The 19,181-nt window shown below is 37.5% G+C and overlaps 1 protein-coding gene across 1 annotated transcript; it reads left to right on the forward strand.

Moving 5' to 3' along the window:
- Window positions 1-5,174: 5,174 nt before the first annotated feature.
- Window positions 5,175-6,617, forward strand: LOC121255955 (lignin-forming anionic peroxidase-like). The gene is made up of 4 exons (XM_041156524.1): window positions 5,175-5,515; window positions 5,617-5,808; window positions 5,909-6,074; window positions 6,205-6,617. Exons 1-4 carry the CDS (start codon window positions 5,300-5,302, stop codon window positions 6,597-6,599), a joined length of 969 nt encoding a protein of 322 aa, XP_041012458.1. The 5' UTR covers window positions 5,175-5,299; the 3' UTR covers window positions 6,600-6,617.
- The last annotated feature ends 12,564 nt before the right edge of the window (window positions 6,618-19,181 follow it).

A 19,181-nucleotide genomic window follows, 5' to 3' on the forward strand; every position in this document is an offset into this window, starting at 1 on the left:
AGCCAGAATATAGCCATTTTATGCACAGCAAAAAGAAGGGGTAGCAAAGCTAAACAAAGCCTCCACCAGACACGCAAGAACACACTTTCTTCACTTCTACGACCGAAGGTAGAAGAGAGAGAGAGAGAGGACGAAGGTAGAAGAGAGAGGCTTACCGTGTCCCCAGAAGAGAGAGAGAGGCTGTGTGGACTGCGGCCAGCGGAGGTGGTTGCGGGAGGTGCTCCTGCGTTCATGGGTTGCTCGTGGTGGTCCTGCGTCTTGGCTGGAGGAGGAGATGGTGGCTTACGGCGGTGGGGAAGGCCACTGTAATAAAAAAACCGTGGGGTGTACGGTGGAGACTCGCGAGAGAAAGTGTGTGAGGGAGAGAGATGCGGGAGCCGAGGTGGAGCTGGCAGAACTGTGGGGAGGCTGAGGGTGGCGATGGCCATGCCTGGGGACGGCGCAGATGCATGGATCTGCTGGGATCCAAGAGGGAGAGGAAGAGAGAGAGAAAATCGGCGAGAGGGAGGGCTGAGGGGGAACACCCACGGTGGCTCGACGGCAAGGGGAGCAGTCTGCAGTGGCACAGTAGGGAGGAGCAGGTCGACAGTCGCGGAGAGAGAGAGAGAGAGAGAGAGAGAGGGACTCGAGTCACAGGGGTTTTTTATGGGGCAGATGGGGGGAGGGAAGAAACGAGCAGGGGATTTAATTTTATTTAGTATTTCCGGCGGATTTTTATCTCGAAAATAACTTATCACGCCTGCAAATCCAAATAACCCATACATTAAAAGGTTGATATATTTTTGGCGAAAAAAGGTTGCCGAAAAAAGATAATAATCTCGTCGCAAGAAACAAATAACCAACGAGAGGGAAATTAATTTCTGGTAAGACTATTTTTGGTGAGAAAATGTCGCCACAAAAAACTAATAACCTTGTGGCAAAAACTTTTTTTTTTTTATAGAAATCTGAAATTTCAATTCATCAAAGGAAACCAAAAGTTACAGACAATTGTCAAGCCATAAAGCTTGAGAAATACAGTCTGGAACACAGTCTCACCATAATGCAATATTTTCAACTTGACTCACATTCCTAGCCAACAAATGAGCAGCCATATTCCTCTCCCGATATATATGTGTAAAAATACAACTCTCAAAGTGTGAAAAAAGCTGTTTAATTTCATAATATAACCCCCCCCCCCCCCCAAGCAAAGAATTATACATGTTGTCATCATGTAAAGCCTCCACACAAAGCAAGCTGTCACTTTCTACTAAAAGCTTTGAAATACCCATGGTTGCACACAACTGCAATCCTCTGAAAATGGCAATCAGTTCTATAGCTTCTATGCCTTCCATCTCTGTTTCCACTTTACTTGCAGCCATTAAAACCCTGCCATAATCATCCCGTAAAACAGCCCCAACTCCTGTTTTTCCCAACTCAGAAAAAATTGCACCATCAACATTCAGCTTCAACCATTCAGTTTGTGGAGCCTGCCATTTATAATGCTACATTAACTGGACCCGATTCTTTTGTTGAACCTGCCCAAAACTTTTCAACATAGAGATAGCACTATCTGCAACTTGTTTAGGTGGTAATAACGGTTGATCATGCAGATATTTATTTCTATGAAACCAGAAACTCCAAGCCAGAGCAAAGAACACTGATAACTTATCATACATTTGCCTTTCACAAAGATCCAATGCCATATCACTTACTGTTTTTCCTCCGTCAAACACCAGCCCTAGAACATAAGCTTGCATCAAACCTGTTAAAGCCTTACAAGTCACTACAGCATGTGAAATATCCTCCCTTTCTGAACCACAGAATCTGCATGTTGCATCTGTCAATACTTGTTTCTGCACTAGATTTTCCCCAGTAGGAAGGCCATTTTTGCATGCACGCCATGCAAAAATTTTTACTTTGCTCGAGACTTTCATTTTCCACAAGTGCTTCTATAATAAATTCTGAGTGTGTACGTTTGAGGACTCTACAAACCGAGAACCAAGTTGATAAAAAATAAAACGATAGCAACTTTTCACACTAAACATACCATTCCGCTCATAAGACCAAAGCCTTTGATCCTCACTAACAGCAGAACACAGTTGCACTTTGAGTATATCAGCTACTACATTTGGATTGAAGAGAGTCCTAATTTTAGTAATATCCAATTGTTTTTCATTTTGCTGAAATAGAGCATCCACACAAAGCTATCTAGTATCTTCCCTCAACACAATCCCTTCAGCCATTAAAGCATTATGACCAGGAATCCACCTATCCTACCATATGTTTACATTCTTCTCATCCCCTATTCGCCACCTACATCCATCCACAAGCCATTTCCTTGCCTCTCAAATGCCCCTCCACGAATAAGAGGGACATCTTCCTAGATCAGCATTCATAAAACTGGTATTAGGGAAATATTTGGCCTTCAATAATTTGTGAAAACAAAGAATGCTCTGCCTGAAATAATCTCCACCCTTGCTTAGCCAATAAAGCTAAATTAAAGCTTTTTAAATCTTTAAAGCCCAACCATCCTTTTAATTTGCTCTGACATATTTTATTCCAGCTAAACCAGTGTATCTTCCGCTCAGACCCTTTCTGCCCCCACCAAAAACGAGACATCATCCCCTCCAATTCAGCACATAAACTAGATGGAAGAAGAAAACAACTCATAGTGTATGTAGGAATAGAAAGAGCTACTTCCTTCAACAGAATTTCCTTCCCTCCTTGTGACAACGATTTCTCTTTCCAAGATTGTAATTTCTGCCACACTCTCTGCTTCATAGGTTCAAAGGCACGTTTTTTATTCTTTCCAATAACAGGTGGAAGTCCAAGATATTTCTCATATTGTTGTATCTCACAATTACCCCATAAACTCTTGATCTCAGACTTAGTAGTTTCACTCACATTACTACTAAAAACAACAGCAGTTTTTTCCTTTTTTATTTTCTGTACAGAAACAGCTTCATACCTCTCTAACAGATTTTGTACTCTTCTATTCTCTTCAATCTCAGCTTGACAAAAAATAATACTATCATCCGTAAAAGGTGTTATTTCGTGGCAAAAAATAATTTTCTCACAAAGTTTTACTTGCCAGCATGATCTCGTGGCAAAAAGCTTATATTTTTTCCTATAAATAATTTTTGTGTCATTAGTCTACTATTTACCACGATCGTATATCATAAAAAAAGAACTCGTGAGAAAAGTCCATACTTATTATGGTACGGTCATTGGGAAGCCAAAAGTTAAAAATTCATCGTTGAATGGAAAAGAACTTTAATCTTTGCGGCAGTTAGAAACTGGATTTTTTTAAAGCTTCCTGACACACGGAGCATCATCCATATGATCGAGTTGGTGAGTCGTGATTTTAAAATAAATTACTATATTTTTGCATGGTTATTAAATAACGGAGAAACTAGGAGTCAAAATTTTGAAATGGGATTATTCTGTATGTTTTAATTATTAATTAGAATTTGCAATTTGTGTTCGTGAGTATTAAACTATATTAAACAATATATGTCAATCTGAACATACATAACATATAAAAATAACGGGTCAGATCAAAAAATCTTAACATGAACCATATAAATAACAAGTGATGGCACATGATCTGATCCTCATAACCTATTTAATAATTAATTTTTATCGGATTAATTTGAACACGATCCGTTTAACTTATTTTAACTCATTTAACACTATTCATGCATATAAATTAATGAGTTGAGGATACATTAAATTTTAAAGATAGGATTAATTTTCACATTGTAGTCTTAGATGTTGCCGAGTGTATTTTGTTAAATGAGATGGATAGAATTTGTAGTGGAGTGATCAAATTTCAAGTTTGTCATAGCACAAATACTATTTATTTCAAAAAATTATTTCACATGGGGCGAATTGTTTGGAATTCCCTAAATTAAACTCCTCGTTTGTTTTCAAGAAACTCCTCAACTTATCTCATCTCATTATTACAATTTTTTTAAATTCACATATAAAATAAAATAAACAATTCAACTTTTTTAAATCTCAAAATAAAAATAATATTAAAAAATATATTTTAACAATATATTTTATTCAACTTTTAATTTTTATCTCAATTCATTTCATCTCTTCTCATCTTATCTATAAAAATAATGGAGGTATAAGTCATAAAATGAAGAATTTAAAGAATTCCCACTGTACTGATCACTTGCACACCAATAATTAATATGCATCAAACCAAACACATGATGATTTGACGTGTAAACTCACAACTATCTTAATTAATTTAACCTTGGATCTTAAGTATATATGAACCATAGTACGTAGCTGCATTAATGTAAAAAATAATGAAGACAACTTACTTAGTTGGGACTTTTGATTTTGACTTTTGTCACATTAGAAAAGTAAAAGAATTAATTAAAATGTGTCGTTTTGGTCACAACCGACAGGGTTCTGACCACATCCTATCTAATTTTAGAAACGAATGGGTCTAATTAAGCGCCCATGCTTGCAGCTGGGCTTCATGAGATCAGTAATCCTTAACAGACATGAGTTTCCTCATCATGTTATCTATGCTGAATATTTAAAAGAAACACGTACGTACTGACGTACAGGCCGAGAAGATGTCCATATATATCCAAATCCTTTTCTAACTTTAAAAACTCTCAACATTTTTATGTCATTAATTGTCACATTTTTATTCAAGTTTCCAGCTTGAAAGGAAAAACAAAAAACATATATATACATATATATATATATATTAATTAGACTGTATTCAAATTGAGATAGAAGATGACAAAATATATATACATATAAATATATATACATACATACTAATAAAACTTGAATCATATATGAAGGCCAATTCGGCGTTACGGTATTTATGAGGGTGGGAACGAAACCTTGCGCGGTGCTGAAATATCAGACCATTTAATATTGATCCTGCAGCCAAGATTTGATTATTTCCAATAAAGCATACGTACGTCGTACGTATGGGGCATTAATTAATTGTAGAGAAAAACAAGGTACGCTAGGTGACCATTTCATGCATGGAGCCTAGCCTGGAGGCTGTACTACAACTCCAGCTTTGAATTGCTTGGTCCATATGTAGGCGTCTGATGAGACTGTAACAAGGCGGTTCATGATTTGCTTTAGTTATTAGCACTATATATACAATAGGATCAGCCTTGTGCTTCGCATCCCACCTTGAAATATTTAGCTCCAATACGTTGATCTCCTCTCGGTACTCATCTCCATTCAGTTTCTATAATTGAGCTGTATACTCCAGCACTATCATAAACAAGACTATTTCGGTTTTCATCTGTGAAGAAACAAATCATCGAACATGGGTTCTACTGCTACCTGGGCATGCTTGATTCTTGCTCTATTCTTGTTTATCTCAAGCATGACATGCGAAGCACAACTATCCTCTACATTTTATGACAACACATGTCCGAAAGCACTTAGCACGATCCGAACAGCCAGTAGAAGCGCCGTTTCTCGTGAGCGTAGAATGGCGGCATCGCTCATTCGACTTCATTTCCATGATTGTTTTGTTCAGGTATATAAACCTTGTAAGACACTTAAATTAAGTTTTCCATACCATGATCCGGGCACGAGTAATAGATAACATAATTATTATGAATCATCTTATTCATGTAGGGTTGCGATGCATCAATTCTACTTGATGATACTCCCTCAATATTGGGTGAGAAAACAGCGCCAACCAATGCTGGTTCATTGAGAGGATATGGAGTCATAGATGAAATCAAGTCTAAAGTGGAGAACGTTTGTCCTGGCGTTGTATCATGTGCAGATATTCTAGCAGTTGTAGCTGGGGATGCATCTGTCGCTGTGAGTCACTAGCTAGTACCTTTCTCAACTAGTATTAATTCTCTCCAGAGCATTCATGACGTATTAGTAAATAACTTGATCTTTTCTACAACAAAATTAGGTCGGTGGACCATCATGGACGGTGAAGCTTGGAAGAAGAGACTCTACCACAGCAAGGCTCAGCCTAACCGAGACCAACCTTCCAAAGTTTACGGATGACCTTGACAGATTGACTTCCTTGTTTCGGGAGAAAGGTTTGAGTGAAAGAGACATGGTCGCCCTTTCAGGTTTGAGCCTAATTAGTTACTACTATATAATATATATGTATAGTAAAAGGATGGAAATTTTAATTATCACGACAACATGCATGCAAGGGCAGCATCACTAAACAGTAGCGTTTTCTATGAAATATTGCAGGATCGCATACAATTGGGCAAGCAAGATGTGTGACCTTCCGCGATAGGATTCACAACAATGCAAGTGATATCGATACTGGGTTTGCTAGCACTAGAAAGCGCAAGTGTTCACTTGCTATAGGTACCGACGACGAGAAGATAGCACCGCTTGATTTGGTGACACCCAATTCTTTTGATAATAATTACTTTAAGAATCTCATTCAGAAGAAGGGTCTTCTCGAATCTGATCAAATACTATTTAGTGGAGGATCCACAGACAGCATTGTTACAGAGTATAGCAAGAGCCCTTCAACTTTCAAAAATGATTTCGCTGCTGCTATGGTCAGAATGGGAGATATCGAGCCCATCACGGGTTCTCAAGGACAGATACGAAAACTTTGCAGTGTTGTCAACTAAGTTGTCAGCAAATCTATTCATTTTCTTTTGTTTCTTTTGGTAAAAAAATGCCATAATTAATTAAGTCGTTCCATTTCTTATGTGTTATCATTTGCAAAGCAAAACGAGTAGTGTAGATGAAGGACTTTTCCAGACGTACTTATGTAATTAACATTCCAGGCATATAAAGCATTATTTGATCAGTGCTCTAATAATAATTAGCAACATCTCTGTATATATATATATATATATATATATATATATCACTACAAAGTACATGCACATGGGTTACTGGCCAAATTTCACTAATTTAAACTTAGTAGATGATGCAGTACCAAACAATAAGTCAAATGAAGAACTCCAAGAGTTCAATCTTGGTAAATCATGGCCCCACACTAATGATCACTCTACACACCCGATGATATGATCTAAAAGATGATCTTACTCCTTAATGCATCAAAATAAACACATTTAACATGCAAACTCACATGAACTATATTAGGATTATGAATTAATTCAGATAATTATCAATCTTAGGAATTGTGATTATCTTAGTGTAACGGTGGGTTAGTACCGAGTGACAATTTGAAGTTTCCATTCTCGATCTATATATGATCATAATCATTAAATTGGAAAAGTTCAATCCTTCAGTTCGGACGTCCGATTCCAATATTAGCGATTGCGAAAATAATTTATGAAATTAAGGCTAAGTTTAGATATTGAGGTACTTGGCCTACGATGATTGATGAATAATAATAAATAAATAATAATGAACAATTTGTAAATAGTAGTGAAGTGATTTAAGATTACTTCATTTACCAAACACAACATATATAGTACCTAAATGCATGATTACGTTAATTTCTCATAAAGATAAAAAGTATTTAATACAAAATGACAAAATTACAAGTTGCTTTCAGGGCATATATATATATATATATATAGTATTCCAACTAGTTGGCACCACCGGGACCACAAATCTAATATCATATATTATTATTTTAAGTATTAAGGATATAGTATATATGAAGCATTGATTTCAAAAGTAACGAAGAAACAACTTAATTAGTTGGGGCTTTTGATTTTAACTTTGTCACATTAGAAAAGTAAAAGAATTAATAAAATGTACGTCCCGACCGGTTTGGTCAAAACCGATTGGATTATGACCACATGATCCTATCTAATTTAAGAAACGAATGCATGGGTGTAGCCATGCATGCATGCAGCTGGTCATAAGTGTATATAATCCTTAATAGACATGATGAGTTTCCTGTGATCTATGCTGAATATTTTAGAGAAACACGTACATGCAATATGTGAGGAGAAGATAGATGTCCATATCCTTATCCTTTTTTAACTTTAAAAAATCTAACATGCTTATTTATGTCATTGTCACATTTTTCAACTCTATGAATTTTCAAATAGCTATGACCGTATATTATTAAAAAATAATATATATTTTTATTTATAGTGTTCCCAACTTCTTGAGAGGAAAAACAAATTGTATCACCAAATTAAGTAAATGTATGCAATATATCTTCCATGATAACCTTGGTTTTCGATTTTGCAAAAGAAAACGGCATGGCTTTCAAATTTTTAATTCTGGCCTTAAAACTTTTAATAGTAAAAGATCAAGAGTTTTAAATCTGATTTTCATCAGAGAAGGAAGCTCCTTCTCCCTCTCCTTTCAATCTTTCCTCCATCCACCCACCTTATCTATCAAGGTTGTTTTTTTTTGCTTAGTTTTATTTTGCTTCAAGGCTAAAAAAGATAGATTTATAGAGTTCTGACAACTACCGAGGGACATACGCGCTGTACAAGTGAACTCCCAGACCGCAAATTGTTCAGAAGAAAGTGGCAGTTTTGCAAAACTCAGTACCGCATGTGGTCCTCACACGCCAAATCACTAAAATCAGCACCACTAGATCTAATTCAAATCTAACCTTTGTGGCTGAAAAGAGACAAGTGTGTTGCCTTCATGTGCCATCACAGATTCTAAAGTCTACCTGAGTTGGTCCAAACTAAAATCCGTTCTTTTTTCGTATCTATTTTACTAATTTCCCTTTTGGTTTCCTTATTGTTAATTAAAATAAAAAAAAAGTCCGTCTCTCGGACTTTTGTCTGAAGATGTTTAGTCTTCCAGCCCTCTTCTACTATGAAGTGTGAGCTTGAATCTCTGTTTAGGTAGAGAGTGTTGTCTCTTGGCCTTTTGCCTGTAGAGAGTATTAGCACTAGTAGTGAATACCAGACCAACAACAAAATGAAATAGTGTATTAGTAGAACTCCAAATGCATTATTTTAGTTTATGATGTCATGTTTGATATGGGGACATCCCAGAATGTATCCAATTATGTATGTAAGTTTCTTGATGAATAAATGATGACAATTTTCTTTAATATATATATATATATATATATATATTAAAATTTACATTTTTTCGAATGTTTTAATTTTTAGGATAAATGATGATTTCACATGGTATCAGAATATAGGTTTTGAGTTCGAATCTCGACTCTACATTGATCTACCCATTAAGTAAATATTTTACATATTGGACCCACTCATTGAAAGAGACTCTGGCCCACTTGCAAGGAGAAGTATTAAGAATATAATACAAATAATTAAATATAGTTCTTTCCATCTGCTTAAACTAATAGAACACACTAATGACCCCGGTCTTTTTTTTTTCTTTACTTTCTTATGGAGTTTCCATTAAAGAATAATTACATTTCATGAATCATAACTGAGTTAAAAAATACTTTTCATATTTGTAAAGATCGATGAGTTTTATTTGCACTAAAATCTATAATATGAACCCCAGATACTTATAAATTGAGAATTGCGCCACCTCCTCTTGCTGGGAGGTGATGTATACCCGATTTTTATAATTAAGTTGTTGCGGAAATCAATTTTTTTTTTTATTTTTTTACGAAACTTAAAAAGCCTGAAGATCATTTTTTCTTTTATTTTTTTAAAAAATAAAAGTAGCTTTTTGTCAAAAAAAAAAAAAGAAGTAAAAGCTCAAGGCCAAGGATCGAAGAGTGACTGGGTCCACTTGTAACTCAGCATATAGCTTTCCATGTAGTTATTGTATAGAAGGTACGGGAAATTGAAAGAGGCAATTAGTAGTACTAATATTTACTTTTTTGAACACGAGTTCATATAGTACGTAGCTCGTCAGTTAGTAAATGATGAAGAAAGGGGTACTTTGACTGCTAAAACTTGAACCATTAAGGTCAATTTGGCATTACGGTATTTATAACGAGGAGATCATTGAGAAGGAAACCCTACGCGGTGCTGAAATATCAGACCATTTCATTCCACCAAAATTTGATTCTTTCAACTGTAGGCGGACCAGTTGTTGGAGTCTAACCTCTCATATTGACAAAATGGAATTAAAATCGAAGGAGGAAAAACTAAAAACAGAGAAAGCAAATCAGAATTTGTAATTCTGTTATTTCAGTTATTTTTTCTGTTATTTCTTCAAGTGTATATAAAGACTAGTTCACTCGTTGTAAATTCATCATATTATCCAAAAATGGTTTTCATTTTCTCCTTCCTTTGTTTCTATTCTAGAGTTACACTTTGTGCTCATCAAAAAATCAACATGGTATCAGATTGAAATCTCTTGCTTCTGCAAATTCATCTTCATCTTCTCATCTCTAAAAACTTTGAAATTCTTGCAATATGTATTCCTTTCTTGCAGAGTTCTTCTTCTTTCCTTTCTTGCACTTTCTTGGATAGATTTTCGAAATGGATTCTGTCAATTCTGCCACTTCTCCTCATTCTCTCATAAATCCCTCAGATGATTCTTCTAGTCCTTATTATCTGCATCCAAGTGACAATCCTGGTGCTCTTCTCGTCTCAGAAATTTTTGTGGGAGACAACTACATTGCTTGGGGTCGATCAATCACCATAGCCTTGATTTTCAAAAACAAGATAGCTTTTATTGATGGTTCGATCATTGCTCCTTCTACTGATCAGCATGTTAATCACATTTCTTGGTTGTGTGCCAACAACTTGGTACTTTCTTGACTTATGAATTCCATTTCTAAAGACATAAGAAATAACTTGTTTTATGTTGCATCTGTTGTAGATCTCTAGAATGAGTTAAAAACTAGATATTTTAGAAGTGATGGCCTAAGAGTTTTTCATCTTGAAAAATCTCTAAGTTGTATAAACCAAGTGTAACGCCCGTCCTTGTGGTGAGACTTTTTATAAAGTGATTTTAGAAAAGATAACGGGAATTACCGTTCGTTTTAAAACTTTTGCTTCCATACCCAGGATGCAAGACTTGACGTTATAAAATAAAATGTGCTTAGAGAATAAAAGAGGTTTACAGCGAAAAACATTAGTCTTAAGATAAAAAAACCTCTTATACAGTTAAAACTCTCATGCCTAGACTTCCGTGCTCTTCCTTCTGGGCCGTGTCCGTCCTGACAAGTACTGCTCATTTAGTTCCTTTGGGGGGAGGGGCATACATAAAAACTAAAATGAGTCGATGACTTGTAAGCATTACTTCATACAGTTAAAATATAATAACATAGGTTGTCATTCATGCATTCATCATTCCATACATACTATACGTACATGTATACATGCGTTTGTTTGAAAACATCACTAGACGGGGTTTTTCTTTAAAAAATATTTTCTTTTCGTGAAACGTAGCTCCCATCAGTGCCTTCATTTCTTCAAGAGTTCGATACATTCATGTATTCATACATTCTTTTTTATCATTTTCATTGGCCGGTACACATTGTTACGCCCCGTGTGTTGGGGTTAGTGATTTTTTGGACTCGGACTCCGCCGGTGGCCACGGGTTGGGAATCCCTTTTCCGTTAGGGGCAGCACTGGGTGCACTACCAGTACTACCTACCTAGCATTGCAATCTGCCCAGTCCATTGGTACCCTTTTCATTCATTCATATGGTCGTTACATATTTTCATACATTAAACATTCAGTCATTTTCTTTCAGTTCAATCCTTTCTTTTTCAGTTCTTTTCATTTAGCAATTCATTCATGGAAAAACATCATTTAAGAGCATGGGCTTAAATACCATCTTTCATGGCATCATTTAAAGCATCAGTTCATAGCATCCTTAAAACATCAGTTCATAGGGACGTTTAAAACACTTTCTTCGTGTCAGCCAGAGCATCAGTTAAAGTTCGAGGCATAAGCCTCAACATTTATTTTCGTGGAAAATACATACAATAGATACTACTTATAGTCATCCATTCACATGCGTACAATTAATACTTTGGTTGCATAAAAAGGGATTGCCAAGGAGGGCTCTACATACATACCTTTGAACACTTAGCATGCTTTCGTAAAACATCTTTCATGTCGTTTCGTAAGGCATCGTAAGGGAAAAGCATTTCATTTTCATTTCGTGTATCTTAGAAAACTCTAGAAGAGTATAAACATAATACTTACCTGGAGTTCATGCTACTTTCATATCATGCAGTCCATTCATGTGCGTGTCAGATGGCAACTTACATGTATACACATAAACTCGACGTCATTCTTTATCTAATGCATAAGCAACTAAACTTAGAAGACATAAACTACAATTCACTTGGAACACTCTCCTTCTATCTCGTGCTCTTACGTGCCTTTTACTATGTTAAAACCTTTGAGATCTACTTACGGTCACTACATCTTCCAAACTCAAAGTCTTACCTCGAGTGCTCATCTACTAAAGTGAACCCATGATTTATCTTAGGATTAAGACACTAAGACCTTCATCTTACTCTTCCTATTGACCACATTCCGACGCATGATTCCAACTGATGGAGTCATGCATCCCAATCCTAGACAATACACCTGTCACTACCTCCATGCACCTTAGCTTACACTAATCCTCATTCCCATTCATACACGTCACACGGCTCTAAGCCAACTCTGAGGCTTAAGCACCGTGTGCCTGTGTTTATGACAGATTACCCATTACATATGGTGAATCCGTCCGGCACATGTGTCTCAACAGATTACATATGTACCTTACCCCTTCATTACCTAAGACCAACATATAACACGTTGATCACATGCTCGTAGGGACAAGTGCCATACTCCGATACCAACCTTCTGTTAACCCGGTTAGCATGACTCTTCATGCTACCCATCTCTTTTGACAGTTCAACCCAACACTTGACACGACAAGACTCCATTCACAACTATGCCTTACGTCACGTCATATAACTCGAGACTACTCCCAAGCTACACCTGACCTTGTCACGTCATCTGACATCCTGCTACGTCATTTCTACGCTACTCCTAACTCATCGTGAGTACGGTCCCTCACGTACTCCTGTCACATCATGACATCTCGTCACGTTTCTGCCACGACATTTCTACATTAACTCCTCACCCATCACAAGCACAACTGCCAGTAACCATGTCACTTCGTGACATTCCCCAGTCATGCTTTCGTTGCGTACTCTTACACTTGTTCTGTCACTTCACACATACTCCCAGTCATAAGTCAAACACGGTAACACCTGTCACCTCAAACTATAGGCCACATCACAGCTACTTCGGGATACTGTTCCACAGTTCTCGAAACTACTCATCACGCTCTATGCCCATCAACCACACAACCATCATTATCTTTACGACACGCCACACGATGTATCGTTGTGTCTCATGGAGTACGCTCCATGTGTACTCCCTTCATACACGGTACGACCCATCACCACTACGGCATACCTGCCATATGGTGCGTCACTCCACCGCATGGAGTACACTCCATGTCTACTCCCTTCACACACACTACACCTCACAGAGTACACTCCACGTGTACTCTTCCCATTCCACCTTACACCAGGAGGGTATATTTTACAAATGCTCTCCTTATCCCACACTACACCACAAGAGTACACTTTACGTGTACTCTCTTCCCAATCCACACGACACCACATCATCACTAGAACACATACTTCACAACCACACTTCACATCACAGACCACAACACTTCACAGCACAGTTCCCAACTACGCCTAACACTTCACTACACAGCACATTACATCTCCATACTACACAACGAACTCCACAAATACTAACAGCACAGTCCACAATCTAACCAACCAACAAATAACAGAAATAATGAAAGATAGAGGGTTATACCATCGATGGGATAACCAGTGCGTTGCTCACTGATCGTCACAATTGATGATGTTGGAAGGGTGGTACGTGGCGGCTAACCCATGTACAGTGGTTGTCCACCACATAAAGTGGCAGTTTGGGCTTAGGGCTAGGCTAAGAAAGGCCAAGGGAGGCTGAGGGTGGTCTCATGGTGCATGGGGTGGCGGAGCCGAGGGTTTCCAAGGGAAACCCGTGTGTCTCAAAGCATGGAAATGGAGGGGGAGCTTGGCTAGTTATGGCTGACCATGGAGGAGTTGAGGGAAGTGCACTGGAGCTTGTGGTGGAGTTGGGGAGACGCCACGGTGGTTGGAGGCGGCGGATCTAGCCTTGAGGTGGAGGGAGAGTTCGTGAGAGAGAGAGAGGGCTTGAGAGGGGTAGAGGGCTTGGCTAGCTTAGAGGAGCTCGGGGAGGAGTCATGGTGGTCAAGGGAGGTGTTCGGTGGGGGCTATGACTGATGCACTGCAGCGCTAGGGCCGTTGTTGGCAGTAGAACTGTGTGAAACCCATTTATGGGTTGTGTGCGTGTGTGCAACGGAGAGGGAGAGGGAGGTTCGTGGTGGTTGGGTTTGTGAGAGGTGGTCGCCGTTGTGAGGTGGTGGAGGTGCGGTAGCTTGGGTAGCCACATACGGCAGCGCACGAGAGAGAAAGGGTAAAATCCATTTCAGTGGAGCTACTGTTGGAGGAGAGAGATGGTTGGGTGGGGTTTGCTGGTAGTGAGAAGGTGCTTGCTAGCATGAGAGGAGGCCGTTGGTGGCGGTGGTGAGGTTGGGCGGTGCACGGTGGTGCCGGGCTGGGCTGAGGAAGAATCAGGTGAGAGGGAGGGGGCTTGCAGCGTACGAGTGAGGGAGAGGGAGGAGAGAGAGAGGGAAAGGAAAAGTGAAAGAGAAAGAGAGGGGACTTGGGTATTTAATCCAAGACCTTCATCTTGGGATCCTCAAAATGATCTTACGATGGGAAATTAAAACACTGATTTAAAATGCGTAAGCATTAACTTAATTAAAAGCACTGAGAGAAATTAAGATAGAATATTATTTAAACTAAACTTTAGTTTATAAAATAATATTCCTTCATCATTAATAAAATGATGAAGTCTTATTGAATATCTTTAAAAGAATAAAACCATTTAATTAATCAGAATTTTAAACATAATTCAAATCTCATAATATTTTACATAACTGAAATCATTTTAATAAAATGATATTAAAATGATTTTCAACAATTATAATATTTTTGGAGCTCTTCAAAATATTATAATTGTGTTATTTAAAATCAAGCTTAGTTCAATAATACTGAAAATACCACATATAAATATTTTCAGTGCATTTAAAACACTGAACATACTTTAGAAAGCACAGAATATCTTTAGGGACACGCCATCGAGGTTTGGCACGCATAACGAGGCTCGCAGTTGAATTTGCTTTCGCCAGAAAGGAGCGGGGTGTTACACCACGGTTCATCATCAATTACATAGTATTTTAGTGCCTTTAAGACTCTTTGGGATGAATATGTCAATTACAGACCATTCCCAACGTGTACCTGTGGAAAGATGGCTTCTTTCACTTGTGAGTTGTTCAATTTTTTACTACTTCGACAGCAGTTGGATTATGTCTTGAAGTTTCTTGTTGGCCTAAATGATTCCTATGCTTCAGTAAGGAGTCAATTATTGCTTGTTATTCCACTGCTTTGAGGCTAAAGTGTTTTCTTTACTGCTTCAAGAAGAAAGTCAGAGGCAACTTACCAATTCTGCAAGTACTGAAACACATGCTTTGTTAGCAAAGCAATTTACTCAGCCTCATGAGCATATTCAGTCGAAGTTCTCCAAAGTCGAAAAAATTCTCACTGCATTGTACTCATTGTGGCCACAATGGTCATACAATTGACAAATGTTTCCAATTGCATGACTATCCCCCTGGATGGACTGGACCTAAGGGAAAAAGAATTCCTCCCTCTGCACATGTAGTCATTTCAACTGAAGAGGTCTATATTCAAAATAGTAATGAGAACCAAAGGTTTTCTTTAACTGCTGAAGAGTTTAATAAGCTTCTAGCACTTGCCAACTCAAATTCATCCACCCAAAATACCAATTCATCTATCGTAGCTGTGAATTTAGTCGCTACCCCTCAATTTTTCTGGTAACAGTTTCACTCAATGTAATTATGCTATACCAAGTTAAATTCTAATTTTTCTTGGATCCTAGATACTGGTGCAACAGATCATATGATTTGTTCATCTCTTCCATATTCCTCTACCCCTACACCAATTACAAGTTCTATTAATCTTCCTAATGGCCAAACTGTTCCAGCATCATACACTGGGATAGTGAGTATCTTTAGCACATTACATTTAAACAATTTTTTGTGTGTCCCTAGTTTCTCATTCAATCTTTTATCTGTTTTTAAACTAACCAAAGATTATAATCTTTGTCTATCTTTTTTTGGCTCTTATTGCCTTTTTGGAGTGACTGTGTGTTGACTATAGCACATATTATAAATTGAATTCCAACCTCTCTTCTTCAAAACAAAACACCTTTCGAAATGTTATTTCACAAACCACCTAATCTTTCTCATTTAAAATTTTTTGGTTGCTTATGCTTTGCATCTACACTTACTAATCACAGACAAAAGTTTGATCCAAGGGCTACTAAATATGTATTTTTAGGATATCCCTCTGATGTTAAAGGTTACAAACTCATGGACTTGAACACAAACATAATTTTCATCTCCAGAAATGTTGTGTTTCATGAAGCCAATTTTCCATTCAAAGCTCTCACACTTAACTCTGAAGTACCTACATTTTTGTTTCCTCATTTAGAGTTTCAACACGATCCTATCTATTCTGATCTGAATATACCTTCAGCAACCTCCAATGAACCAATTTCATCTCATACAAATATTCGTATCTCTTCTAAACTGAATATATCTTCAGTAACCTCTAATGAACCAGTTTTATCTCACATAAACATTGATCATCATCAAACTGCTTTACCTAATTCACATATCCAAAAATCAACTAGAATTAAACAACCACCAAAATTTTTGCACAATTATTATTGTGGTACTACCTCATTATTTCCATATGCAAACAATACATCTAGTTCTACTCGTTGCTCCTCTAACATGGGTAATTTATATCCTATATCTTCCTTTCTTTCTGCTAGTAGACTTTTAGTACCACACAAAGTGTTTTTAGCTTCTATTTCTACTTCTCAAGAACCCAAAATATACAAATAAGCTGCAAAATTACCTGAATGGCAAGTTGCTATGAAAAATGAACTTGATGCTTTAGAGTTAAAACAAAACCTGGGAGCTTGTTACTCTGCCTAAAAATAAACAGACCATAGGTAGTAACTGGGTTTTTCGAGTTAAATACAAGGCTGATGGAACTATAGAAAGACACAAAGCAAGATTGGTAGCTAAAGGCTACACTCAACAAGAAGGTTTAGACTTCTTTGATACTTTCTATCCAGTGGCAAAAATCACTTCCATTTGACCATTATTGGTTGTTGTTGCAATTAGAGGTTAGCACATTCACCAAGTAGATGTAAACAATGCATTTTTACATGGTGAATTATATGAAGAAGTTTATATAGAAGTGCCCCTGGATTGAGTATTACATAGTCCAACACAGTTTGCAAACTTTTAAAGAGTCTTTTTGGCCTGAAGCAGGCCTCTCGACAATGGTTTGCAAAGCTTTCTCATGCCCGTCTCAATTATGGCTTCACTCGAGGCAATTCTAATTGCTCACTGTTTATCAAGAAAACTACTACTTCCTTCATAGCATTACTAGTTTATGTAGATGATGTTCTACTAGCTAGTGATAATTTGTTTGAAATTAAAAAACTCAAGACCTTTTTGCATGAAAAGTTCACTATTAAGGACTTGGGGCAACTTAAGTAATTCCTTGGATTGGAAGTAGCTAGATCAAAGTCTAGAATTTCACTCTGTCAAATAAAGTATGCTTTAGACATACTTCAAGATACGAGTCTCATTGGTTCCAAGCCAGTTGCATTTCCAATGGAATCCAACCTCAAGCTCACTGCAAATGATCCCAATCTTTATGAGGATGCTTCAGCCTGCATAAGGCTAGTTGGCAGATTACTATATTTAACAAACACAAGGCCTGATCTTGCCTATGTTGTTCAAGTTCTCATCCAATTTCTGGCCAAACCAGTTGTCTCTCATTATCAAGCTGTTGTTCGAGTGCTTAGGTACTTAAAAGTAACACCAGGCCAAGGGTTGTTCTTCTCTTCCTCTTCAGGCTTGAAGTTTAAATCTTTCTCAGATAATGACTAGGCTGGTTGTATAGATACTTGAAAAAGTGTTACAGGCTTTGCTATTTTTCTAGGAGATTCATTAATCTCATGAAAACCTAAGAAACAAGCTACAATTAGTCGATCATCTGCAAAAGCAGAATACAGGGCTCTTGCAGAAACTACATGTGAGGTGCAGTGGCTGCTCTATGCTCTACAAGATCTCAGTGTTGATCATCCTCAGCCAACAATGCTCTACATTGACAGCAAATCAGCTCTCTTTATTACCACTAATCCAGTTCAACACGAGAGAACAAAGCACATACAAATAGATTGTCATCTTGTTAGGGAAAAGCTGCAGCAAAACATCATCAAGCTTTTTTACATTCCTTTGAGATTACAATTAGCAGACATCTTCACCAAGCCTCTCGGGTCATTGCTTTTTCATCATACTTTTCGCAAGATGAACATTCTAAACATCCATGTTCATCTTGAGGGGAGGTTTTGGAGTATAGCCTCTCATATTGACAAAATGGAATTAAAATCAGAGAAAAAGCTAAAAGTAGAGAAGGCAAATCAAAATTTGTAATTCTGTTATTTCAGTTATTTTTACTGTTATTTCTTCAAGTGTATCTAAACACTAGTTCACTAATTGTAAATTCATCAGATTATTCATGAAAGGTTTTCACTTTCTCCTTCCTTTGTTTCTATTCTCAAGTTACACTTTGTGCTCATTAGAAAATCAACACCAGTTCATGGAGGCTGGAGGTTGTACATATAGGAGCCTTATGCTGAAATATCAGACCATTCATCGCCAGGAGTCAGATGAGACTACTGCAATATATTGCATACGAGCCTTGTGCTTTACATCCCCCATCTTCATTTATTTATCTCCATTGCATTCTTTTCTCATAGTACTCACCATATTAATTTACAATTTCTATGATTGAGCTGCGTACTCCATTATCAAAAACAAGTGTGAAGCCCAGGCCTGTGGCCCAGCCCAAAGACCCTTGAAACGGCACCGTTTTAGTAGGTTAGTCATTCCCTTTCTTTTCCTTCCCCCACCCCCCGACGGGTTTCCCCCATTTTCTTTTCCTCTCCTTTGTTTTTATTGAGAACTGCTCTTCTAATCCTATTCTCTCTACTCGGCAGTTCAGTTTTTTCCTTATGGTTGGTTTTTCTCCTCAAAGCTTTAGCTCTCTCAATAGACTC

This window comes from Juglans microcarpa x Juglans regia, chromosome 3D (assembly GCF_004785595.1).
Source record: "Juglans microcarpa x Juglans regia isolate MS1-56 chromosome 3D, Jm3101_v1.0, whole genome shotgun sequence".
NCBI classification, from domain to species: Eukaryota; Viridiplantae; Streptophyta; class Magnoliopsida; order Fagales; family Juglandaceae; genus Juglans; species Juglans microcarpa x Juglans regia.